At 39.8% G+C, this 27,084-nt stretch overlaps 1 protein-coding gene across 1 annotated transcript in view; it reads left to right on the top strand.

Annotated features, from left to right (window-relative positions):
- Positions 1 to 767: 767 nt before the first annotated feature.
- Positions 768 to 27,084, top strand: part of glra4a (glycine receptor, alpha 4a) — a 62,588-nt gene continuing 36,271 nt past the window's right edge. Inside the window, exon 1 of the mRNA XM_075480710.1 lies at positions 768 to 1,057. Coding sequence (XP_075336825.1) covers positions 990 to 1,057 — 68 coding nt within the window. The 5' untranslated portion in view covers positions 768 to 989. The remainder of the gene's footprint in view (positions 1,058 to 27,084) is intronic.

The following is a 27,084-nucleotide window of genomic DNA, read 5'->3' on the forward strand; positions in this document are numbered from 1 at the left end:
AACCAACAGCCACTTACTTTAGTAACTAAAATAGCAGACTACAACAACCCTCTTTTTTTTCTTTTAAATTTTTCTCTGCCTTTATTAATCTATAGCTTTCACATTTCAGTGTTTGGTCTGGACTGTGTTCCGAAGGACTTTTCACAACATTAACTTTAGTCCAAATTAAAAATCCGAAAGTCTGGACCATAGACTCTAAAAAGGTTGAGAACAACCATAGCAGGAGTGAAAGCACCATACGTGGAGACAGAGGAACATTTACAACCATTTGGTGTCATTTATGTTTTATTTCCTGAAAAACAGCTGCCTGGTGTAAGTTTGTGAGTGGAAAAAAAAGAGAAGAAAACCCCAATGAAATAAAAGATAATAAATGCCCTTACAATAAAGCGTTTGATATGTCTCTGCAAGTTAGTCGGTGCCAGTAACTCTAGTTACAAAAAAAAAACAGCCCTCGTCCACAATTTCCAAGCTGTATTTTTAGTCAAGGTCTTAGTTTGTGATCAACCAGCGTTTATTTGACTAAGAGATTTAGTTCATCATATACCGTCACTCCCCCAATTTTAATTAAGGCTAATTACAAACGAGGCAGTCATCACAACTAAAGATGCTGTTCCTTTAAATCTTCACCCCTTTTAAATGTTTTGGAGGGGAGGGAAATATTGAGACAAGGGAGGTGAAGCAATAACCAAAAGTACACGCACGCGCGCGCGCAAGCCGACACTCCCCTTGAACACAGGCACCACCTCACTGTCAGACTGACCAGCGCCGTCCAGCCGCCTGAAGCAGACTGCTGCTGTGTGGATGTGTGTAGCCCTCTGGACTTGGTGGGAGGGGGAGAAGTTTCCCTAAAGACAAGCCTGGATCCCTGAGAGAAACGATGCCCTCCTCATTTAGACGACTCTCACTGTCTGCTCCGTGGATTTGCTGATTCCCTTAATTATTTTTGGCAAGTTATTCAGCAGGATTGGGGAGGAATTTTGAGCCAGAGGATGCTCCCACAGGTCATTAGGATTCTTCATGTCTTGTCCTTTTGCTTTTTCCAAGGAGGCTTTATCAGGTAAGTCCCCCGAACATTCGTTATCCTGCTTGTTTGAGTTATTATTTTCTTTTGTCGGCTGCTTGATAGAAACTTTTCCACCGTAAGAGTTGACGCATCTGTCATTCTATCGACTTTTTTTTATTTATTTTTTTAAATCAGTCTGTTGATGTCACTCTAAAGGCGAACATCTATTGCGCGCGAAACGTTTTAAGTGAAAATGCGAGATGACCATACTCCAACTAATCACACAAAACATTTAAGGAGGTAATGAAAAAATTGCAGTATTTCATAAATTAGGTAAATCTTGCAAACACGGGTGAAATTCCTTTAAAAAAAAAAGGTAGTCCAGCTTTTTATGCGCAGAGAGATGTCATCCAATTTTTCACACACACAAAAAAAGAAGAAAATAAAATAAATAAAATATTTGATCGTATTATGCAAACGCAAAAAGGCAGACATACTGTCCTGAGAAAACCTCTCCTGGTTGCAAACTAGGCTACCTGTGGAGTTCGGTAAGATGCAGCGCTAAGACTCCGTGGATAATGGGGGGGGATCACAAAGCTCACTTGAAAAAAAAAATCTATTCAGAAAACCTAAAGGAAGTTTATACTGACCATCTTAGGTCATACTTTGAAGAACGTGTAAGAAATACGGCTCTGCATATGTCATGTATTTCAAGCACTGATTTAAAATTGTGAGGAAATAAACTGGAATCACCAGTAAGTGTGTGTTCAGTGTGTCTGGTAACAGAGAAAGCATTCCCTCCTTCTGTTTTCGCTTTCATTCTTACTTTGAATTTTTCCAAAAACTCACCCCATTACTCACTTCATCCCTCATTCCTTCACTCAGGCCATCTAATAGCATGCTCCTCTCCTCCACTCCCCCCCAATTCTACTGGACTTCCTTGTCCCCACCCTCCCCCTATCTCCCCCTTTTGGTGGTAAAAAACTTTTATTTGCACTGAACACTTTCCTTATTTCATGCCTTGCCACCCTCAGGTGTGAGCGGAAGGGAATTAAGATCTGCATAATCCTGGAGTGGAACAGAGCTGTGACTCCGTGAACCCAGGGGCGAGGAGAGCAGCTTTTAGCCTGGAGAGGCAGTCACCTGACAGCCCCTCCACTGAGAAATTATATGCTCTCCTGACAGTCTTCCTGCTCACTACGTAGGGAGGCAAGAAGGAAAAGAAAGTGATTGAAGGAGGAAGGCAAGTGTTAAAGAAAGGCAGAATCAGTGCAATCATTAGGGGAATTATAGAGGGTGAAAATGTGAATTAAGCAACCTTGGATGTATGCAAACAAGAAACTGAGAGGCTGATGCATTTATTGCTGAAGGCAACAGGGAGATTATTAGAATTAAGGATGGGACTTGTAGATGGAGAGAAATGGTTCTGATTTTGAAGAGGAGATGAAACGGAGAGAGGTGAATGTGAGAGACAAAGTGTTGTAGGAGATGCAAAATGAGATGTAAAGGAGTGATAAAACTGGATGGATAAAATGTAAGTGTTAGAGGGTTGTCAAAAGGAGTCAATTGGAAACAGGGGGAAAGGATATAATGAATAACACAGATCATATCCAAGTCAAAGTGAGATGGATAAGAGGATTGTGTGTGTGTGTGTGTGTGTGTGTGTGTAAAAAGAGACGGCATTGAGTCTTTGCTCTTCAATTTCAGCTTGAATATCAGCTCAAAAGAAAAGCCTGAACCTGTCTGGTTTCCTGGACCTATTCTGCCTCTCAGTTCCTTTGCTTGCAGAATATCTCAGACTATTTCTGTAAAAGATCCCTCATGGAGAAAAAAAGGAAAGAAATTTAATCTGCAAAGTTGTAATGTTGATTTATGCATTAATCTTCAGTCACTGCAGTGTGCACAGATATAGGCTAAACTAATGGAAATGTTCTGTTTTAATCCCCATTTTCCTTGTTCACTATTGCTTGTAGTGGTTTAAATTTGGTATCTGATCGGTTGTTTTCATAAGGTGACAAAGATGACTATCGGCTTTTTTCAGCTCATTGATTTATTACAGTACTCAACTGAGATTTCTCAGTGCTCAGTATTATGCTCTCACATAATATTAATGCTTGAGTCTGACATTGAAGACCACAGAACAACAATGGTGTGCATGACAGGACAGAAAAAGGAAGTCCCTGCCCTCAGAAAAGAACATTTCTGCCTGTGTGAAGTTTCTAGTTTGTTACAGATCACAGAGAAATCAGAACACTTTTACAAAGAAGTTCAATTAAAGTGTTGAAACCAGATTGATGGTGAGTTGTGATTGAAGAGAGACAAACACTTCATTCCAGCGAAAGGACAGATTTAGACAACACCTTTGGCTAAAAGGCCTACATGTTAAATTTTGTGTTCTTGTTTATGGCAGAGATCATACCTTGACTCCAAGGGACAGATGCATAAATGATGCGCACATACAGAAACTATGTGTACGCCTTTTCTTCTATACAATCTGGTATTTATAAACGAAGAATGCCTGGAGACAATGTGCACACCTCAAGCATGATTCTGACCATGCAAACAAGTTTTGTTGTAATGTAACTCAGATATAAAGTGGAAACTGAAGCAGAGCCTTCATAATTTACTAAACAACAGAATAGACAATTTCATGGAGATGTGACAGTGACTTTTCAGATTTAGTTTCTCATCATCAATTTTCACAATATACTCTTTATTTACAGTAACTGTCGGTGCTAAAAATAATTATAAAATAATTGCAGCCGTGTGTCTTTCATTATGATGGTGAAAGACCTCTTAGTGGGGACAAATATTTAGAGATTAGCTTCTTTCACAAATTGATTGCACCTTATAGGCAATTAAAAAGGCATCCTCATTAACCTGCTGCAGTTCCTTCTCGTATCTCATACATACCTAACAGAGGAGGCTCGGCCCCACATCACTGTGTCCCTAAACACATCATACCGGCATTGCAGGATCAGCTGAGTGACGACAGCACCATTGGTTTGGGTGCCGAGCTCCATGATGCCAGCTTGATATGTATAAGGACACATGAAGCGGCCCGTTTTGCCTGAGTTACAACCTCTCTTGCCAGCTCAGAGGCGTATCAGCTGATCAACTTCAGCCCCCCCCCCCTGCTATTCCGCCTTTGTGTATTCACCCATGATATGATGTGCAACGAAGGCATCAGTCCTGGCTTCAAAAAGCATATGTGAAAGAGGCTATTATTGGGATTTTCAAGCACAAGACTCTCACCAGCTTGTTTAAGAAATTGGCATACCTTGATCCATCTGTTTATCTGTGTCTCATTCTTGATCATATCCAAGCAAGGCTGTATATTGTATAGACTTTGCGTTTATCCTTTGCAGATAGAACAGGAGTTATTGGTTCTTCACCACAATTGGCCGCTGGCCTTATAATTTTACCTTTTCTTTTTTTCTCCCGTGTTGGGTCATTTGCTCTAAAGAGAGCTGATTGCTTGTTCCTTTTTAATTCAGCTGTATTTTTTTCTTTTCACAATTACAGAACTGATAGCACAGAATGAAATTGGTTATTAACGCTGAAACTGCATTTCTTTTTTACTGTTGATTTCATTATCACGCCTGTTTAGTTTTGGTGCAAACTAGGTCTTGATTAGCAAAAGACAAACTTAGAGTATCTGCTTCCTTTCATGGCTAAAAATGGGAGTACAAATCAGGTTCATGCAGGTGCATAAAGTTTAATGATGATTGGGATTTACAAAAGAGAACAATGCATACACATGGCCGGTGAAAATATTGCATATGCACATTTCTGCCTTGGTGCATACGCAGTTTTGTACATCTGGCCGCTGGTGCATGGGGTGCACAAGAGAGCCTGTATTATTAACAGCATAACTTGTGTTGTCCGTCTGTCCCTCCAGTTGAGCTTTCTGTTAAGTTCGTTATGAGCTTTAACCCTCTGGCTGTTGATTTGAAGGGCCCTGATGCAACCGTTTTAAGAACTGAATTGTTCGAACATCAATTTAAATGTTAATATTCCTTGAGGCTGTGGGGTTCGTGCAGTAGCTTCATTTATTGTCACAGATAATTGTGCTGTGTTTAATATGCAATATGTGTTTGGTGTACAACAGAGACGAGTGTAATACTGAGACTGTGCAATACATGTTCTTTTTTCTGTGCCGTTTGTCTTTTACTGGTTCTATGGAGGTGGCTTGATGAGCATGACGCCAGAGGCCAAGACAAATTTCTCCACTGGGTAAACAAATGATATCACATGGTACAAATCAATGATGTAAATGTTCATTTTGCGTGGCAGGAATATTTCACAAAAAGGGATTCATGAGATTGTCCCCACCTATGGTCACGAACTGTGGGTAGTGACCAAAAAAGAATGAGATCACGAATACAAGCGGCCGAAATGAGTTTCCTCCGCAGGGTGTCTGGGCTCTCCCTTAGAGATAGGGTGAGAAGCTCGGTCATCCGGGATGGGCTCCGAGTAGAACCGCTGCTCCTCCACATCGAGAGGAGTCAGATGAGGTGGCTCGGGCACCTGGTTAGGATGCCTCCTGGACGCCTCCCCGGTGAGGTGTTCCGGGCCCGTCCCACTGGGAGGAGGCCCCGGGGAAGACCCAGGACACATTGGAGAGACTATGTTTCTCGGCTGGCCTGGGAACGCCTCGGGGTCCCCCCAGAAGAGCTGGAGGAAGTGGCCGGGGACAGGGACGTCTGGGTTTCTCTGCTCAAGCTGCTGCCCCCGCGACCCGATCCCCGGACCAGCGGAAGATGATTGATGGATGTATAAATCAATATTTTGCAATGGTCAAGTCAAAGTCCTGACCTCAATCTCATGGAAATATTATGGAAAGACCTGAAATCAAGTGTATGTAAGGAAACCCAACAAGATCCCAGAAGTGAAGCTGTTCTGTACAGAGGAATCCATCAAGCCGATATTCAGGGCTGATCAACTATTACATCAAGTTTCAGTCAGTGACAAAAATATGGGATCACCAGATACCGACAGCAAAGGTTCAGAAACTTCACCCAGTAAAGTAAATAAATGATCATATATGAAGTTTTTTTATAGAATTTATTATGCTGGATTGTATTTGTTTTCAGGAGTTGCTGCTTTTGGTCATATTTATGCAAAAGTAGAAAAAAGAAAAAGTAAATCTTTAAACAGAGGAATAAAAACAGGGTTGCACCCTACATTTTTCAGCCAAGACCAAGTGGAACCAGTAAATTCCTGCTCTTCTCAATGTGTTGTCAACAAAACACAAGGGTTTCTGCAGTGTACTTTTCTACATGTCCCCCCTCTGGAGAGACGCTCTCCTACGTCCTATTCCTCACATATTCAGCTGTGAGATCAGATCTCTAGTAGAAAATCTCCTGCTATGAAGTGTTGTGTGCACAGCAACTGAACAAGTGTCTGGTCCCAGTTATCCACACATTCTCCTGAAAATCTCTGGTGTCCATATGTAAAAAAAACAAACATATTTGATTCACTTTTGAGATGGCAGCTGAGTCAGATGCATTTCCAAATGCACACTTTTTCCACCATATGATACTGTTAGCACCCCTCACCTAACAGTCTGATGAAATGCCTTCAGACTGCATTTCTTTATCCGTCCACATGTAGGACAAAACAAAAAAAAAGAAGAAAAAGGAATTAATCTCGGAGCATGAATCAAAAGATTAAAGTTTGTGACAGTTTCATGTACTTCTGTGCATCTGAATTTGTGAAAAAGGCCTTTTAGGCAATGCACACATCAACCATGTAGGAACCTCAAATAAAAGTTTGATGAATTTAGTTAAAAATTTAGAAGATGTTTGATTAATAAGTGAGTGATAAGATTTAAAACCTTTAGATCATTTATCTTTTAATTAACCTTACAGACTCATTGTGGTCATAGCCTAGGTTCTTATGGTAAACTAAAGAAGACAGACTTGTCATATCATTGGCTGAAGTTGTACATCTTGGCTCACAATAGGATGCTGAACAGATAGGAATTTGTCTGTTCATTGTTGAATTTAGAATTAAACATACTGGATTGCATTGAAATGATAATCTCACCAAAGGATCGCCACTGTCCTTGCTTCCAGCCAGTGAGAGATCACGAGTTAGAAATCAGAGACAAGTCATTCTGGTGAAGGCCTCCACTCATAACTGTAAGTGCATTCATTTCAGCAGATAAATGCTTTATTTAATTTTTAATCCTGAAATCATCATATCTTTAGGAATTATAGACTGTAGCAGAATTAATAAAATAAATAATATGACATCTTTTGAGATGTACAGTGGCAAAAATGTTCTAACCCAGTGAAGGATGTAATCATTTTAAAGCCTTAATTGCCTACCTGACACGTTCTGCTTCTTAAATTGGCTTTCAAATAAGCAGAATATGTTTAATGTACTGTCACTCAGCCAGCTGGAAAAAGACAACCTAAAAAAGTCAATACCTTTGAAAAGCTCCTTTAGATTTGCATTTGAGGCTATATTTTGTTTGATGGCAAAGTACTTACATGCCAGTCATTGCAACCCAGTTTGACCCAACATAAAATGGAGACTAAACACATGGGTTTAGAAAATTGAAGGTTTTATGTTAAAAAACACTAGGGAGTAGGGGCATAACAACCGGACCAACTTTAGTAATATCCTGTAAAATACAGAGTATTTCTCAGTTGTTCTCAGTATTCCAGTAGTTTTGTCCAATTAGATACAAATGACTGGTTAAAAAAAAAAAAGCTAAACTAAAAGTCAGTTAAACTGAAGGATTATTACACTGAACAGTGTAGCAGTCACAGTGCCGTGTGGATTAAGAGTTTTCAAACTTTGACAAAACCAACATTCCTGTGGGGGATGTTTACGTATGTGGATATAAACCAGATCTTCATTTTCTTTCCACAAAGGAAAAAGAGACAGAAACTGCCTAATTTACGTTAACCTTCTACCCTCTTAAGAGCTTTTGGGAGTGAAAAATAAGCAACAGACACTTGCCATAAAAATTGGTAAACTCGAATGAACAAAGGACCTTTCTGTTGGAGATGTTGGAGACCTCACTATCTTATCTTCACCATGAATCGAATTGACATGTTAACACCCTCTCCCACCAGAGAAAGAGACCAGATGGCTACATACGAACTGAGAAGACTTCACTAAGACTCACTTTTAGTCGAATCTTAAAATCGAATCTCTATTGACAAAGAACTGATCTTGGTTGAAAATGCCCAACCTGCCTGATGGAACCACATTGCCCCCTAGTGGTCTGCAGTGTTGATTAGTTGAACATTTAAATCCCAGAGGACTCAGTAAAATGGACAAGATATATGCAACTATTAACTTCTAACGATGTCCCTTCGGTATCTATTTGGTATTTGTTTGGTATCCCCATTGATACACAGAAAATTAACATTGTGTGGTTCACTATTCATATGTCACGATTTCATAGATATTCATCTGAATTTTGAAAGTCATAATCATCAATTACGTTGTGTGTTATTTTGATGTCTTTATATTGCAAGTCTATGTTATATCTTTAATCTGCATATCTTAACAAGATGTGGTGTTTTCAGAATCACCGAGACAAATGTTCTATGAGACGTAGTAATGGAGAAATAAGCGTTTCTTTGTCTCATCCAGAAATCCCCATATAAAAACAGATCATCTTACACAGACACCCAGGCAGACATGCACCCAGTTCAAGCATATCATTGGCTGAAAGAGTAGTGTAAGCTTACGTCATGCCCCGCCTCCGAGAGTTAAAACCCGGAGCCCGCGAAAAACACTCGCTCTCTCTCTCTCGTTCTCTCGTTTTTCTGGCTCTCGCTTCAGGCGTCTTGTTCCTGGCTTCATGCCACTTGTTCCAGAAGAGTTCCAACCCAGAGTTTCAGAAGGAGATTTGAGCAGAGAACAGTTGCTCAGAGAGATTTGGAGATGGTTTGAGCAGAAGAGAAGAGCTCACCAGAGTTTGGGAGTTTTCCCATAATCTCAGGAGAGGGCGGAAGGACGTGAGGATGACCGATGCAGAGGACGACCGGAAGGAAGCCCTCCAGAACCCAGTGAGACCCCGGAGACGAGAAAGAAAGACCCGAACAAAGATAAGAACAGAATGAAGTTTTCCTACCCAGAAAGCCAACTCCAAGCAACCTTTTATTAATCTTCTGTGAACTTAAGTTCACTTCATCAGAGAAGCAACGGACCCACTGACACTCAGAAGATTCGATCATCTAACCACAGCCCTCGGCACCATCGTTCCCGTTTCCCGGTGAAAGAAGCAACTGAGAAGTCCGCTAAAGTCAGCCACCACAACCAGGAAGGCCCAGAGAGCGGAAGAGAAATCCCCTCGGACCCCGCGTGGCCGCTGCCGTGTTCCGAGCTGACTAAGCAGAACTTCAGCACAGTAAGACCGACCCGTTTTCACCTTAAAGTGGGTTTGATGGATGTCTCGAGGCTTTCACAGAATGATACATTAATCCGAAATGTCAGTATTTAGCGTCAAATAGTCAGCCAACCTAAACTATTTGAATACATCCAGTATCTCTCCATTCCCCATATTTTATTTTCCATTCACTAAGTGTTTTATATAATCACCCATATTCAATGCATCTCCTGTTTGTTTTAAAGGTTCATGTTTTGGTCATATCATTTTAATAAACAGTTCATATATCTATATATATATATATATGTTATAATCACAGATTGTGTCGTATGCTTTCTTTACGTAATGTCTGTCCAACCAAACGAGAACTTCACGAAAGTAGCGAGATATGAGACCGATTATTAATTGATTATTAATTGATTATTAACTGATTATTAATTTAACATACCAGGATCGCAAGATTTTAACAGTTTCCTACCTGACTGTAACGTAAAGTTAAAATATAGGTAGGTGGTGCCCTAAATTCGAGGTTTAAGATAAATCCTTATATTTGATAACCAATAACGCTACATATTTTTGGTGCGCCGTGCGAGGCGTTTTACGGTAGACTGACTTACGTGAAGGAAAGCATAAACATGATATTGGCTGGTTCATTATCTGTGTGTGAGCAATGCAAGCAGTAACTGTGTCTGTGTATAAAACTTAGAATGACTTAAAAAAGCACTTTATCAGAGTAATCGTGGACGCATGATAACTCTCCAAATCCGTGGGTGCGCAATATTAATTGCACACCGCAGAAGCAGCGCCAGCCCCGCTGTCGCTGTCTCCTCCCAGAATAAAGATTGCATGCACAGCGCAAGAACGCTGAATTTAAAGGCCTGGCCGTAGTTGCGAGTTTCCAACACGGTTGATTTGATTTTTTTATGAGTATCACAAATTCTGCCGCGAGTCCCGGCAAATTTAGTCAACTCAGAGCCTCCTCAAACACAGGAGTTTTGATCCGCTGTAATCTTGCAGCCGGACCTATAAAAAAAAGCATCAAGGTGCTATATGGAAACCCCATGAAGTGGGGGAGCGAGTTTAAACGTTGTTTAACGGAGCGTTGTGACGCTTAAAATAAAGTAATACAGATTACTTATTGAAAGTTAAAGCTGCTGAGCTTAACTCAATGAATCAGAGCCGTCGCTCCTGAAAAAAATAAAATAAATAAAATACACACGGTCACAAAACGTGATCGCATGAATGACTTAAACAGTCAATTGTTTTTGTATTATTAAATAAACGACCGGAACGCCGTGTCTGTTGAACCCAGTTGAAAGAAAAAACTGAGGGTGTGTTTATTTTTAAAATGCTTACAAGCCCTAACTAAAATAATATACGGCAGTAGTGGACAGACCAATTTTGCTGCAGAAAAATTGAGTTGGTGACTCTATTTGTTGTTATTATCAAAGTTGGTGACTTTTAGAAGAATTCTGAACTGAGACAGCCGTGTCTCAAGCATTGTGAGTTTGGCAAAGCTATGTTTAAAAGTTTGTGAGCAAACTGGAACATCGCTTGTGCACTGTCTGTGAGAGAAGTTAACCCTCTCATTCCCCAGGGGAAATGAGGCGAATTCACTGAATCCTTGAAGGACTATTGGTGGGCGGTGCTAGAAATCGTCACCAGTGACGTCACTCCTTCCTCCCTTCTCTCAAACCCGCCCACTTGAAGCTTTTGACATGTGAGCCGCTTCGGATCACAGTAAATAGGATCACAAAGAAAGTTGATCATTTTGCTTGGTACTAACGAATACCAGCTATATTTGAATATTCTTTAATGCATTTGAATCAATTGTTTGACATAAACAATACCAACTTTGTTATTTGGAAACATTAATTGAAGCTAATTTATCTCAAATGTGTCTTTCACCAAATCAGATTACCTTAACAGGAACTGATTATAGGACACTAAGGCTTAAAGAAAACAACAGCCAAGAGCTTGTATGTTCCCTTTTGTGTTAGCATTAATGTTTTCCCTCTTTTTACCATAACGGTTAATGATAAGCTTCTAAATTAAATGCATTTCTTCCATTTTTGAGTAAAATAACACAGTCGTGTTTATTTTAACATCCTTCCTTATTTGTTTCTCAAGTAAACAAATTCAAAAGGAAGAAATTAATTTCAGGAGAACAATCCTTATTCCCAACTACCTTCACATTAACCCAACTATTTTCCCTAGTTCCAAACTCAAACTTATTTTCAGAAAGAACCCTTTCTGAGTCAAGTGAAAAACAAGATGATGGACTTAACAAAAAAGTTGATACTGGGTTATGCCTTAAAGAAAAGATGCATTAAAACACCTGAAACAGAGCAAATCAGTTTAAAGCCATCGGCTGAGACAAAAGCTAAAAAGCCCAAAGAAGAATCTCTGACCAAAATGTTAAGTAGTCTAGCTGTGGTGTTCGTTAAACATGCACACCAAGTGATGGAACAAGCCGCTGACAAACTTAAAACTCGGTCACAGAAAAAGCCACAGTTTCAGGAGGAAACCAAATTCCTCCAACACCAACTTAAAGCCACTGAGAGGGCATCCAGCCAAGCTAATGCCCAAGTAACAGAGTTAACAACACAGGTTGAAAACTCAAACCAACAAATTATTCAACTCAATGAAAACAACAAAAAGCTTGAACAGCTACTTCAAAACTGCCAACAAGAGTTGATTGCAACCCAAGTCCAACTGAAGAAGGTGGACCAAGCACAAAAACAGTCCCAGCAATCTCTACACGTGGTCCTGCAGAAAATGCAAGATTTAACAGTCAAAGTGCCAACTGATGACAAGCATCTTAATGTTGAACAGGAACAAATGCAGCTGTTGAAAGAACAGCTAAGCAAAGCTAAGGATGAGCAAACCGCCACTCATCCACAGCAGGAACACCTATCAGATAAACCAGAAGGTGTTGAGATAGACCTACGTCAGTCTTTGGAGACTGGACATGAACAGGAAACACATGGCTTCCCCCAGGAAGACAGAGGGAACCCTTTTCCTGAAGTGAAAACAGCCTACAAGAGCTCAATTATTTCACCCCCGTCTTCAACCACAACAAATTCTTTCAGATCTGAAAAGATCGTTTATGATCCAGGTAAACCGGATCAATCATTTCCCACTCTAAAACCCCACGTTCCACAAGCTCCCTCTGACGAAGAGCTTGACAAAATTGCTCGCCATGTGCCCAGATTCGAACCGACTCTTGGGACGCCACATGACACCCGAGCATATTTGGACGACATTGATTTCTTCCTGCGAAGGTTTCCAAACGCATCAGTTAACAACAAATTCTACTTGATTAAGGTTACATCTAGCCGCGAAGTCAGTAGATTCATTGAACGTCAACCCGATTACATCCGGAACGACTATACACTCCTCTGCCAAACACTCGAACGCGAGTTTTCAGACGAGCTGACCCCATCTGGCTTAACCGCTGCCATGATGGTTAAACAGGGACGGAATGAGCTGCCTCAGCAGTATTATTACCGCCTCCTCAAAGCTTATTTTGGTTTCAGCAACAAGGTAGGAATGGAAGAAGACATGAGTTTCAAAACTCTTTTCCTTCAAAACCTCCATCCGACTACCAGCTATCACTTAGGAGTTATAGCTAACCCTCACACTGCTACCATTCAGCAGCTACGTGAATGGGCCAGTCTAGGTTTCCAAAAACATAGACAAGCTAAACAGCCAGAACCCATCACTACACAGACCCAGAACCCTGGTTCTTGGTCCCCGGAGTTAGAAGTGGGACAAAGTGGCAGACCTCCAGCAGAGGTCCCCCACTGGCCACATTCTCAACGGCCTAAGAAAGGCTCCAAACACAACTGTTCCAAACCCTCATGGCCCAGCCATGACCCAACTCACTGCCACAGTGAAAACCACAGTATTCATTCAAACCCGCAAAAAGACATGTCTTTTCAAAATCGACATGACCAGCAATCTGCTCGAAACCGCAACTGCAATTACAGACTTCGGTCTCGCTATAAACCATCACACACTGCATGGTCACAACCATCACCAGATCAGAAAACAACTGAGATGAGCAGAGTCATCGACAAGGACCACATCAAATCTCAGCAATGGTCTAGTGAAATAAGTGCCATCAGTCAAGATGATATTGATAGCCTGAAAAGTCTGCTGCTAAAAGAAAAGAAAAACTTCAGAACCCTGTAATGGCCAACCGTGCTAACAGAGACTTAGAAATGCTAGCCTGTTCCTGGAGGTAGGACCATACACTCCAACAAACATTCTAGTAACCCCGAATAACAAACCTTTAATCATAGCTAATTCTTAAAGGAAGCAAAGAAGCTTACCCTCAAAATATCACTTACCTAATCACGATAAAACTACTCCGTAGTATCATGATGCCTCAAGATTGAATCCAGGACACCTCAGTGTTCAAAACTTCAATGTTCAAGTCTATCATCATCTGGTGACACACTCAACTTACCTTATTTCACCCATGTGACACCTACAAATGGGGGAAACTGGTCTATAACTGAATTAAAAGCCAAATTAGCAGTGAAATACTGACAACAGCTTTCACCATGGATCCTTTTAGTTAGAATATCACTCGTTACTGCTGTACAGTGAAGCCCTGTCCAGGACCGCCGCCGCGGCAAATATGTTACACATTACTGATCGTATAAAGTCCTGCGAATATGCTCACACTCAGGTAGTAAACGTGCTCATTTCCTAACTATTAAGAAATACCACATCCTAGATCATGACTAACAATGAGTAAAATTCTCCCCTAACATTGATTTTTTTTTTTTAAAAAGAAATCTGCATGCTTTTTACTAGGATTTTCCATTTGAAATTATAGAGGCTTAGAAACCTTTACTTATGAACATTATCTTTAGCTATTAGACATTTACTACGTAGGTTAAGTAAGCTTAACAAAATTACGTTTATAACCATTGTAGTTTTATAGCCATTGTAGTGTCAGAATTGTATTAGGCTGTCTCGAGACACCCACCATAACCCTCTTGAGAGTCCTAGCAACCACCAGACTCGGACACACTGGACTTCTTCACCTGCGATTCGGATCAGCCACGAGTTCAGATCCGATTCGAATGGGGGAATGTAGCAGTCACAGTGCCGTGTGGATTAAGAGTTTTCAAACTTTGACAAAACCAACATTCCTGTGGGGGATGTTTACGTATGTGGATATAAACCAGATCTTCATTTTCTTTCCACAAAGGAAAAAGAGACAGAAACTGCCTAATTTACGTTAACCTTCTACCCTCTTAAGAGCTTTTGGGAGTGAAAAATAAGCAACAGACACTTGCCATAAAAATTGGTAAACTCGAATGAACAAAGGACCTTTCTGTTGGAGATGTTGGAGACCTCACTATCTTATCTTCACCATGAATCGAATTGACATGTTAACACCCTCTCCCCCCAGAGAAAGAGACCAGATGGCTACATACGAACTGAGAAGACTTCACTAAGACTCACTTTTAGTCGAATCTTAAAACTATATTAAATGTGTTTGATAACTGTATACAATTTCTTTCAGGTTTCCAGCTTGATCACAAGACGCATATAGAGACAATTTGTACGATTCTGGCTTAAATATTGACAAAGAACTGATCTTGGTTGAAAATGCCCAACCTGCCTGATGGAACCACATTGCCCCCTAGTGGTCTGCAGTGTTGATTAGTTGAACATTTAAATCCCAGAGGACTCAGTAAAATGGACAAGATATATGCAACTATTAACTTCTAACGATGTCCCTTCGGTATCTATTTGGTATTTGTTTGGTATCCCCATTGTTAACACAGAAAATGAACATTGTGTGGTTCACTATTCATATGTCACGATTTCATAGATATTCATCTGAATTTTGAAAGTCATAATCATCAATTACGTTGTGTGTTATTTTGATGTCTTTATATTGCAAGTCTATGTTATATCTTTAATCTGCATATCTTAACAAGATGTGGTGTTTTCAGAATCACCGAGACAAATGTTCTATGAGACGGAGTAATGGAGAAATAAGCGTTTCTTTGTCTCATCCAGAAATCCCCATATAAAAACAGATCATCTTACACAGTAGAGATGCGCGGTTGGCGGTTGAATCCGCGGAGCCCGCGGATGAACCGCGGATCGGGCGGATGACACGCCGAAAAATCGTATTTTAATTAAATTCGGGCGGGTTGCGGTTGAAGCACCAAAAAAAAACAAAAAAAAAAACATAATTTTCCAAAGGTAACGAACGAAAACATACATTACAAACAGTATAAAACAAAACCACGTTTTAGATTTCCTGCGTAGGTCTTCTCGTTTGTTTGTGTCCGTTACTAAGGCCATTCATGGCCTACAGTTAGCACATAGGACCCTAGTTCTACGTTGCTTGCTAGCAGTGTTGGGTGCGTTAAACCGTGTGGATTAAAGTGGAATAATTGCAAGAATCCTGTGATCAAGACAGCGTTTTAAGGTAGGTCATCTGGTTATTCATTTTGCCCGCCGTGGCATGTTGATTTGGGCTTAGACTATGTGCTTTGAAGTTGTTTTACATTCTCTGAAGTAGGTTGGGAACATTTGCGCTAAAGGATGGATTTATCGCGCTATGTAGACGGACTTTGTTGTCTAGATTCTTTAAAAAAAAATTCGTACACTCAAAACGGTGTGCCCGTGCTCATCATGTTTTACTTTTTTCTTGATGGAGTGTGAAATATAGCTGCAGATAGTATTTCAATGCAGACATGTCAAAACGACAGTGGAATGCACATTTTCAAGGTGATAGAAGGGTTGTGTGATGCTTGGAAATAGATCGGTTAATCCAAAATGTAGAACTATATATAGTTATATTCTGTATTAATGTTTCACATACAAGTGGGGAGACGTAGGGTATGCTAACCTGTAACTAGTGATAGTGTGAATGCCTTGGAAGGAATTCAATCGCTTGTGACGGCTGTGTGTCTTAAAGGTGTTCAATTTAGCACTTGGGAGTGATTTTGACAGCACTATTATCCACTACATAGTAGTAGGCGGACTTATTGACCAGATATAATGAACTACGCTGTTTGAAAAAGCCGATACAAATAGCCAAGGCACCTTCAATAGACCTACACCTATCGGCGGATGGCGGGCGGGTTCGGTTTTGAAAATCGGTGAAAAAATGTTTGTGCAAATGGATAGCGGGCGGATATATATTTTTTGCAGCGGTTGCGGATGGGAAAATACGTCATCCGCGCATCTCTATTACACAGACACCCAGGCAGACATGCACACAGTTCAAGCATATCATTGGCTGAAAGAGTAGTGTAAGCTTACGTCATGCCCCGCCTCCGAGAGTTAAAACCCGGAGCCCGCGAAAAACACTCGCTCTCTCTCTCTCTCGTTCTCTCGTTTTTCTGGCTCTCGCTTCAGGCGTCTTGTTCCTGGCTTCATGCCACTTGTTCCAGAAGAGTTCCAACCCAGAGTTTCAGAAGGAGATTTGAGCAGAGAACAGTTGCTCAGAGAGATTTGGAGATGGTTTGAGCAGAAGAGAAGAGCTCACCAGAGTTTGGGAGTTTTCCCATAATCTCAGGAGAGGGCGGAAGGACGTGAGGATGACCGATGCAGAGGACGACCGGAAGGAAGCCCTCCAGAACCCAGTGAGACCCCGGAGACGAGAAAGAAAGACCCGAACAAAGATAAGAACAGAATGAAGTTTTCCTACCAAGAAAGCCAACTCCAAGCAACCTTTTATTAATCTTCTGTGAACTTAAGTTCACTTCATCAGAGAAGCAACGGACCCACTGACACTCAGAAGATTCGATCATCTAACCACAGCCCTCGGCACCATCGTTCCCGTTTCCCGGTGAAAGAAGCAACTGAGAAGTCCGCTAAAGTCAGCCACCACAACCAGGAAGGCCCAGAGAGCGGAAGAGAAATCCCCTCGGACCCCGCGTGGCCGCTGCCGTGTTCCGAGCTGACTAAGCAGAAGCACAGTAAGACCGACCCGTTTTCACCTTAAAGTGGGTTTGATGGATGTCTCGAGGCTTTCACAGAATGATACATTAATCCGAAATGTCAGTATTTAGCGTCAAATAGTCAGCCAACCTAAACTATTTGAATACATCCAGTATCTCCCCATTCCCCATATTTTATTTTCCATTCACTAAGTGTTTTATATAATCACCCATATTCAATGCATCTCCTGTTTGTTTTAAAGGTTCATGTTTTGGTCATATCATTTTAATAAATAGTTCATATATCTATATATATATGTTATAATCACAGATTGTGTCGTATGCTTTCTTTACGTAATCTGTCCAACCAAACGAGAACTTCACGAAAGTAGCGAGATATGAGACCGATTATTAATTGATTATTAATTGATTATTAACTGATTATTAATTTAACATACCAGGATCGCAAGATTTTAACAGTTTCCTACCTGACTGTAACGTAAAGTTAAAATATAGGTAGGTGGTGCCCTAAATTCGAGGTTTAAGATAAATCCTTATATTTGATAACCAATAACGCTACAACAGCTTATTTTAGTCAGAAACCAAACAAATATTTTACATGTTATAAAGAATGCTTTTTAAAGATTTATTTATAAATTAATGTGATGACATTTTTTATATCCATGTCCCAAATCATCAGCAGCTGTTATTTGGCTTTTTTTTTTAATAAACTGCAATTTTGCTTCAAGAGTTTGCTTTTTCTCTCCTCGGTCTCCAAAATCAGGTCAAAGGGTGTGAAGAGATGGAGGAGAAAGAGGGTTGAGGGCAGTGTCAAATGACATAGGTGTTCTCAACTGTGTTGTTAACTTCCCTTGAATGGAGTTTTTGAACTTTTGCCCTGATTATTTAATCCCAAAGAAGCACTTAAACCGGGAATTGATGTGATAACAAACGTATATCGAAGGTCAACATCATGACGTAGTAAAAAGTATTGAGATATAGTCATGTAGTGAGATGTAAGCTGTCTCTCTGCATGGACCTGAATGAGGAAAACGCAATCATTGTGCAATTTCAACCTTTTTAAAATTGAAACTGCAATTATTTGTGCTATTGATGAACATGGCTATTACATGTTCTGTTGTAGAAACTGGTTGGATATAATTCTGAGGAAAAGAGATGTCATTATAGAGGAGTGTCAGAGAGTAAACAGACAGATGACTGTCAACACTGAAATGGTTTTAGCTGGTCAGAATTTTAGCTGGTAGGTTGCCAGTTTATCAATGTTGAAGGGAAGTATATGAAGAGATAGATTATGAAAATTCCCTTCTTCACCTTGTCACAAGACATAAATTACATAACAGCTGTAAGGCTGTAGTGAGTAAGAGAGTTGGAAATAACAACATAAGCTATAAAAATTGTGATCACAACAATGTCCCTCACTTGTTAGTGGATCTCTGTTTTAAAACCTCAAGATCAACATCAGCTGGCTTCTTTAAATCTGGACATCAAAAATGAGCCCTGGATGTGAAACATGGTTGCCAAATTTTGAATCATATCCTGCATAACCCGTATGGGACGGTATAAAAAAAGTAAAATTTCAACTGGAAAAACTGAGGTAACATCAAGGGATAAGCATGGCCATTTTTGCTAAAGTTATATAGAACTGGCCCTGTGATGGACTGGCAACCTGTCCAGGGTGTGCCCTGCCTCTCGCCCAATGAGTCACCCCCTGCTTGCCTTTTGATAGATTACACTTCAACACTGGCTTTTTTTTTTCTCAAAACTTGGTATGATATAAAAAGTAGGAATTGGACACCCTGTCATGACGGCAAGCTGCTTGGAGGCAAAAGTTGTCATAGGATGAAAAAGTAAGAAAGTCGCACCTCCACTATAGGTTAAACAGTTGACTATGAGGCTGCATTAAAATCACTCTGCTTGCAATACAACAGTGTTTATACTTTTATACTTATACTTTTAACAAACACCTACCAAGAATGCACCTCAAAATATGTCTCTGAGTGTGAGCTTCTTCACAAGGAAAATTGTTAGCATGCTTTAAAATGTCAATTTGATGGCAACTCAAAGTTGCCCATAAAAAACTGCAGTCTATTGTACTCAAATAAACTTTAATTTTATTGTAAAATAAAGGCTTAATCAAGATTAAAAATAACTTAAAATTCAGATCACTTATAAAATACCCTGTAGTGGTTTTTCTTTGGAACACCTCCCTGAAACACCCATTGATCGACTTAAAGAGGCTGTTCTTCACAGCAAACACTGTGGAAGAAAGTAAACACAATTTAGCCAATTCAAACTTCAAAAGCTCAGTTGTTGAGCGAGGACACAATCTTTGTGATAGCTTTTGATTAAATTCTGATGGTACTCCCAGCTGGTGTTGTAGCATCTGCAACAGCAAAGTAATTTCTGGAGGCTAGTAAACAGAGAGAAGGAGCTTGCAAAGACTCAATTTTAAACATTTCATACCCCACCAAGAGATGTCCAAAAAACATGCATGTCAAAACTTGGGTGGGAAAATGGCTTTTATATTAAAATGAACAAATATCTGAAAACGCTCGCCTACTTAGATCCTCTAAAATGAATCATTAGGGAAATTAATGATACACTTTTGCCGTTTTAAAAAAGGACAACTGATAAATATCACCCGACTATCTGAGATTTCACCTTAAAGTGGACCGTCAAGGCAGTTATGTGGCTCTCCGACACTTTCTGATAACACAGGACATCCCCAAACACATTATTGACACACAGACAAGACCAGCAAGGAGTGCTCGTGAACAGGAAGCGTGAAACGAGAACAGATGGGATGTTTAGGTGAGTTAATGACTAAAAAATGAGCCAAGCCAGAGAGCAGAGTCGAACAGACTGTTCTCCACAGCCACTAACTACCAACAGTCGTGGTGTACTTATTAATGAAGTAGGACGACCAGGGCCACAAAGAATATTCATCAAAAGATAAACAAACAGTTGATATTTTTTGCTGTTAAGCTTTCAAATCCAAAGATATGTTGAAGATCTAATTGTAGCTTCTTAAAAATCTGCAAAACCACTTATGTATTCTGCTCGTTCTCAGAGGGATGTCTAGACTTGTTTATTTCTTCCATAACTAGTTTAATTTTGCATAGTGGCTCTCTGTGCTGCCAGAAAAAGGTCACTGCCACACTCACTTAAACAAACATCCTTACTTATTTTTGTCAGCCACATTTCACTTAAAAAGGGAGTTTTGTGCACGCACATGTGGCCACACAGCCTAATCTTAATCCCTAAGAAGAAAGCAGTGCCTGACACAGATCTGCACATTGCTTCAATGGACATTATATTTGTGATTGTATATATGGTTCAGCTGACAGCCTACTGATGGTCTCTAGCAGTCAGCCAGTGCCTTCAGTGTTGGGCTGACACCTCAGTCAGAGAGATGGGAGTGACTGTTTTCTATCAAGCCACACATGACCTTTCCCCGTTTCTGTCACACGATGTGCACATGACAGATTCTTTTTTACCATCGTAACAGCAGTTGTCAGTGAGATCCTGATGCTGGAGGATAAACTTTGTTTTTAATCAGCTGGTTTACTGCCTGAAATGTCCCATTTATTTTTGTAATATTTTTCCCTCATTAAAATTCCTTCAGTTAAAAAGCTGCAAATATTGGTGCATTAAAATTGACTCCGGATGAGAAATAGGTCCCTTTCCTAGCCTTTTTCATACTAACCCATGAGTTTATGATCCGCTGCCACTGAAAGCTGAAATCAAAACCCTCAGCCACTGAATAATGAATGCGTCATGAAGCGTAACCGATGTGCATAGGCTCAGGGTAAATCTTTAAAGATATTTAGCTGGCTGATGCTAAGCTGTCTAGTGGTCAAGGAAGAAGCCATCAAAACTTTTTTGGCATGCTTCTATGTTTCTTATAATAATTAAAGATGAAATTGCTAATAATGTCAATTATATTTGACAAATAAATTGACATTATAAAAAAAATAATTTTCACCCACATTGTCTTTATGAGACAGTACCAAACAAAGATAGTGGGTTCATATTTTTTGTTCGTTCAGGCTGGTAAAGCTCATTTTCCCATCACAACCAAAAGTTGGCTCGCCTGAAGAGCAGATACTGGCTGTAGTGTAGCTGTGTTAGTTAAATCTTATCCCCACAGACAACTACGTCTGTGCTTAAGAGCATACTCACTTGCTAAATTCAGACCAGTAAACAGAATTACACATTCACGTCTTCACTTATTGTTTTAGATCCTCCCCATCTGTCATGACAGAGATATTGAGCAATGACAACAGGTTATTATTTTGTGAGCTTTAGAAGGCAGCTCTCAGCTTCTGTACATTTTAAGGTTATTGCATTCATTTTTTACAACACTTTTACTGATTTGAAACCCAAAAACAATATTGCAGTATTTTTAGACAGACTGGCAGTACATTTAACACAGCACAACCAGGTATAATCCAAAAAGGCCAAGATAATTAAAGGGAGCAAAGGTTAAGGAGGTTAATCACAAATAATCAGTCCATGAGGCAAACTTACAGACAGGAAAAAGAGAAAGCCACAAATCCAAACTACTGTCAAAGAAATCCAGCAGCAAACTATGCAGCCAAAGATGTGGCAAAAAACAAAAACAAGAACAAGCTGAGAGCATACACTCAGTGGGTAAAAACAAGGAAAGCTAATCACATAATGAACTGAGATGGGATTATCAACTAAAATCACAAATCAGGTGACGAGCAAACACCGGAAGCAAAAGCAACATGACATCTGTTAGCCTCAACAGGGTTTTAAAAAACAAACAAACAGTTTTATCATCTGTATACCCCAAAACCACATGTGCTTCTTTGACTCTGCATCTTTTACTCTGTACACACAGTACAAGTCTATCGAGGAAACAAAACATGTGACATGTGATGGTAAGGTAATGCAATTAAATGGACCTCTTCGCTGGCACTCGCAGATTAAAATGGCCACTTATCGACTTGAGCAGCACTTTGGCTCTGAGGTTCACAACTGTGGGTCATTATGCTCTTTGCAATTAGGAACATGAAGTGGGGTACATTATGAAAGCCTCCATCATGTCATTATTTCTGGCCATAAGGCTGATGGTGATGAAACTTCCCTTTCAGGATGATGGAAACGTGTGCTCTCAGAAAGAAAACAATAAAAGTACACAATTGGACCAAAAAAAATAAAAAATACAAATGAAATAAATCACCAGTGGAGTCAAACTGGAGATCTGGTCAAGTGCATGTTTAGAACTGTGTAGCATCACCTCTTCTTATAACCGTCTGAACATCTGGGAACTCAGGAGACCAGTTGCTTGAACTTTAGGAGAGGAATGTTGTCCCATTCTTGTCTGATATAGGATTCAAGCTGCTTAACAGCATTTCATTATGCATCCAATGTTTTCAGTCGGTGAAAGATCTGGACTGCAGGCTGGTCAGTCCAGCACCCAGACTCTTCTAGCAGTAGTAGGTGCAGTATGTGGTTCAACATTACGCAAGATGGGAGCATATGTTACTCAAAAACCTGTATATACCATTCAGCCATTGTGTCTGTGCAGATGTGCAAGTTGCCAGCTCCATAAGCACTTATGCACTCCCATACCTACAGAGATGAAGGCTTTTGAACCGAGAGGTGATAAGCTAGATGGTTGCTCAACATAATTCTACATATTTTAGTACCTAAATAGAGAAGACATGTTGCTGTCCTCAAATTCAAGATAAACAAATATTTCTCATAAAAGAGTAAAATGTATCACTGTCAACATTTGATATTTTTTCTACATCATATTGTAAATACAATTTTGATTTATAAGATTTGCAAATCATTGCATTCTGTTTTCATTTAAATTTTGCACATCATCCCCACCTTTTTTAATTGCACCAACCGTTGCAGTGCTAGCAAACCCCATTCTACAATATTACCTCGTCAATGGGCTTTAGACAAAGCCAGCATGACTCATGTAAACACTGTGATCCCTTCAGAGATGCCACGTTGCAACACCAAGCTCACTCATATGGGGGAAACTGAGGGCTGGCTGCAGTTGAAAATGAAATCCAAAACAACAAATTGTTCCACATCCTCCATTTTACCACAGCTGAAGTCACGTATGAGCAGCAGAGCAGAATCTGCCAGGTGAAGGAGTTGAGAGTGTGGTTGAGGAGGATTACAGTTGTGTTTGTCAGATAACACAGTGTTAGAGAGAGGGTCTGTTCTTTTCAGCAGTGTCAAATGAGAGTGGTCCACATCCACAATGTGTAAATCCTCCACACTGAGTCCAAAGATCATACAGTAATTATTTCAATCTCCCTTATATGTTATACAAGAAAAATATTTGCATTTAATAGCACTTTTCACAGTTTCACCTATGGTATGCAAAAAACCTTGTGAGGTACTTGATGTCCATGAGTTTTCTGCCGATTGGGTCTAGAAATAACTTTGTACTGACGGATACAAGTGGTCTTTTTGCTTTAAGAGGCCCACAGGTGACTCTTTAATAAGGGTGCAAAGCTGCTTCAAATGTGAAATAATGCAGATCATGTTCTTCCACAAATTCCTACCCTGACCTCTGCATCACTGGCAGACTTTTCCTCTCATGTTAGTGAAATGAATAGTTGTCCTTGACAGGTGAGGTATAGTATCAAACTGTAATGATATGGCATGCTTAAGTTTAGAAAAAGTTTTGTGAAGAAGAACATAACAGTGTTCAGTGCGAATCCCCAAGGATATTATCGGTTGGAGTGAATGATTTTTAAAAAAAAACACAGCTCTGCCTGTGACTGAAAAGGATGCTTTCTGTAAATATTTGCCTTCTTTGGTGCAGCAGACCTGAATGTCATGTTAACACATACATTCTGCACACCAAGAAAAGATAAGTAAATATGTTGGCCAACGACGGTTTGATCATTTTCTTGTTTACCTGTTGTTGAATAAAGTTATTAAACCTTTCAGGCTTATAAATTGGTGGAGCACATTCTGCTGACAATTTTGTGGGTTAATCCAATTAGAAAAAAAGACTTGGTTCTCATTCAAATGTACTTTATAGTGATGTGCACATAATTGGTTATGAATGGATTAATGTGGGGAAATATCAGGGTATGGGAAACGCCCCTGTTTGAAACCACTTACTCAAATTGATGGAAAAGGACAAAAACACTAACAGTATGGTGGGCTTTGTGATAAGTATGACTCAGACTAGAAGAGCATAAATCTTGACATTTCTTACAAAGCACACAAGTCCATTAGATCCTATTCTGAGACTTTGATTAACTCTTCCCCTTTTCTTGATTCAATCAACGACCTCCAAGGTCTTTGTCTTCCCCTCAAAAGGACAGAATCATGTTAGTTCAGTTGCTGAAATTAATTTAGACCCGAGTTATTCAGCTATCATTGACTCCAGTTTTATTAGTTGACAGCTAAAGTTTAAAGTGAAATATTTATATTTTTAGCAATTTTTAGCAAGTCCAACCTGACATTAAGATCAAGAACCATCTGGTCCCATCAGGTTCCTGCTGGTAACTTTCAGACATTTTGGAATAATACTACTAAACAGTGAGTCATAAATGGAGCATATCCAGGCTTACATTCTGAGTTTTATACAACTTTTTCTCTGTGCTTTTAGGCCTTCCGTACAGACTTGTTTTTACTCCCCTTCGATTTCAGTTTTGGATACACCGTTTTAGGTTGCTAAAGTTAAATGTACTTTTAGGTGTGTTTACTCTATGTATCTTTTTTACTTTAATCTATATTTAAATTAAGTACATTTATTGCACTGGTCAAATATTTGCCCTTATTGGCATCTTATAATGTTACTTCCACTCATTCATACTGAGGGTCAGTTCAGTACCTGGATTTGTAATCATCTCACACCACTTTGTGTACGTCTGAGTGCTTCCCTCCCCCCTGTATTTGTGTATGCATGTTGTATACAACTGAATGCCTTGAATTTCCACTCAGGACAAATTAAGTATCTGTCTTTTTTATTTCTTAGAGTGAAAAAAGAGAGATGTTTACTTGCCAACTTTTTACGAGGTCAAAACTACACTATTCATTTCAAGCTGTTTTCACACAAGAACACCAAAGATGTTCAGGAAGTGTGCGGACAATTTGATTCAGTGTCTTTCTGAAGTTGTTGATCACACGAGCACTGCGCAGCGAGAGGCTTTCTGCTGGAGATGGACTCCCCCTGCTAGAAATGAGAAAGGGCTGTGTGGGGTAATGGCTGTCTAGAGGACGCAGGAGGCAGTGGGTGATGCAGAAATAACACTGTGAAAATGACTATTTTCTTTACAACAACATTGAATGGTAGATAAGGCTGCCTATTCTCTTGATATGAATACTGCATGTATCTGTATGTATCCATAATAGCAGTGAGTAAGTGGAAAGCAGGATACAAGTCTGAGGGCACAACCTCTCCAGCACACACCCACTTATCGCCTTCTGCCTTTCAGGTTATTGATTTATGCCATAAAAATGCCCCTCACTCAAAGAATTAGACTGTTACATGTATAAATTCTTCTTTGAATGTGTGGCCATGGCAACTCGTGTGTTCAAAGATTTCTTCAGAAAAGTTACAATCAGAAGGCCTGCTTTGAAGAAGACACATAATTTTTTACATTTTGTAGGATCTGTGGCTGTCATCGGAGGGTTCAAGCCTTGACTTCCGTAATCCACATGTCCACAAGTGTCTTTAGGCAAGACTGAATCATCCACAATCCTCGATGCCTTTGTTACAGAAGTGTGAAGGTGATTGAGAAAAATCACTGCATAGGCTGAAAAAACTGTATGGACTAAGACGTAGAATGTAAATGAGTGTGAGTGGGTGAATCTGGTGAAGTGTAAAAGCAGTTTGAGTGGTCCAAAAGAATAGAAAAGCATTTTAGCTGTATTTATGATTTTTAAGGATTTTGTGTTGACAGGGAGTCAGGCTGAGAGGGCAGTTATCAGTAGTTGCAAACAGACGCTTCATTAATCGTTGTAGTTGGTTTGTCATACAGTATTATATTTTATTAAAAAAAAAAAAAAAACTTCTGCAAATGTTTGTATGTAAATGTTAGTCATTCTATAAAGGTTAATTTTAAATTGGAATCTAGCTCACACCTGTTATTATCATACATCTTTGATGATTCCATCACAATGATCCAAAATTACCCATTGAGATCCAGCCACTCATTTTGCATTCAAAGGTGGTCCAGGTCACATATGCCTGCAATTTTTTTTTAGCAGTGAGAATGCAAACGTGTCCTGCATCACACTGACATGCGGCCTACTCCACTAACCTCTCTCTGAGGAGAAAGACCAACGCACAAGGTCAGACACATGGTCAGACACATGGTCAGACACATGGTCATCATTAGACGGTTGTTTTTGCATAAGGCTGCTGTTGAAAGGTCTGAATAGTTACAAATAATGATTTGGTTTTGGTACTTAGCCATCTGCATGCATGTAGGGTTGCTAAACTGGATTATTCCAGGATTCTGTCATTTTGTCTTTGTAAATGCAAATTATGTATGCCATTTATCTGCTTGAATGCAAAAGGGTGAAATCTGATCACATGCTTTCACTCAAGACACACACGGAGACACAGTCTCATACCATCCAAGCACTTAAACAACCTAAAACGCATGGTAATGGCAAAGCTGATTTGGACATGTAAGGTAGTCGGGGTGGTAAGAACTTAACTCGCAAGCAACTCGCATTGAGATGGCAGTAAAATTCAATCAAGGCAAAGTCAAATGGTTGAAATGGTCATTTCAAGGTAAGCTAGACGATATTTCAAAGCT

Source organism: Odontesthes bonariensis, chromosome 13, assembly GCF_027942865.1.
Source record: "Odontesthes bonariensis isolate fOdoBon6 chromosome 13, fOdoBon6.hap1, whole genome shotgun sequence".
Taxonomy (NCBI): Eukaryota; Metazoa; Chordata; class Actinopteri; order Atheriniformes; family Atherinopsidae; genus Odontesthes; species Odontesthes bonariensis.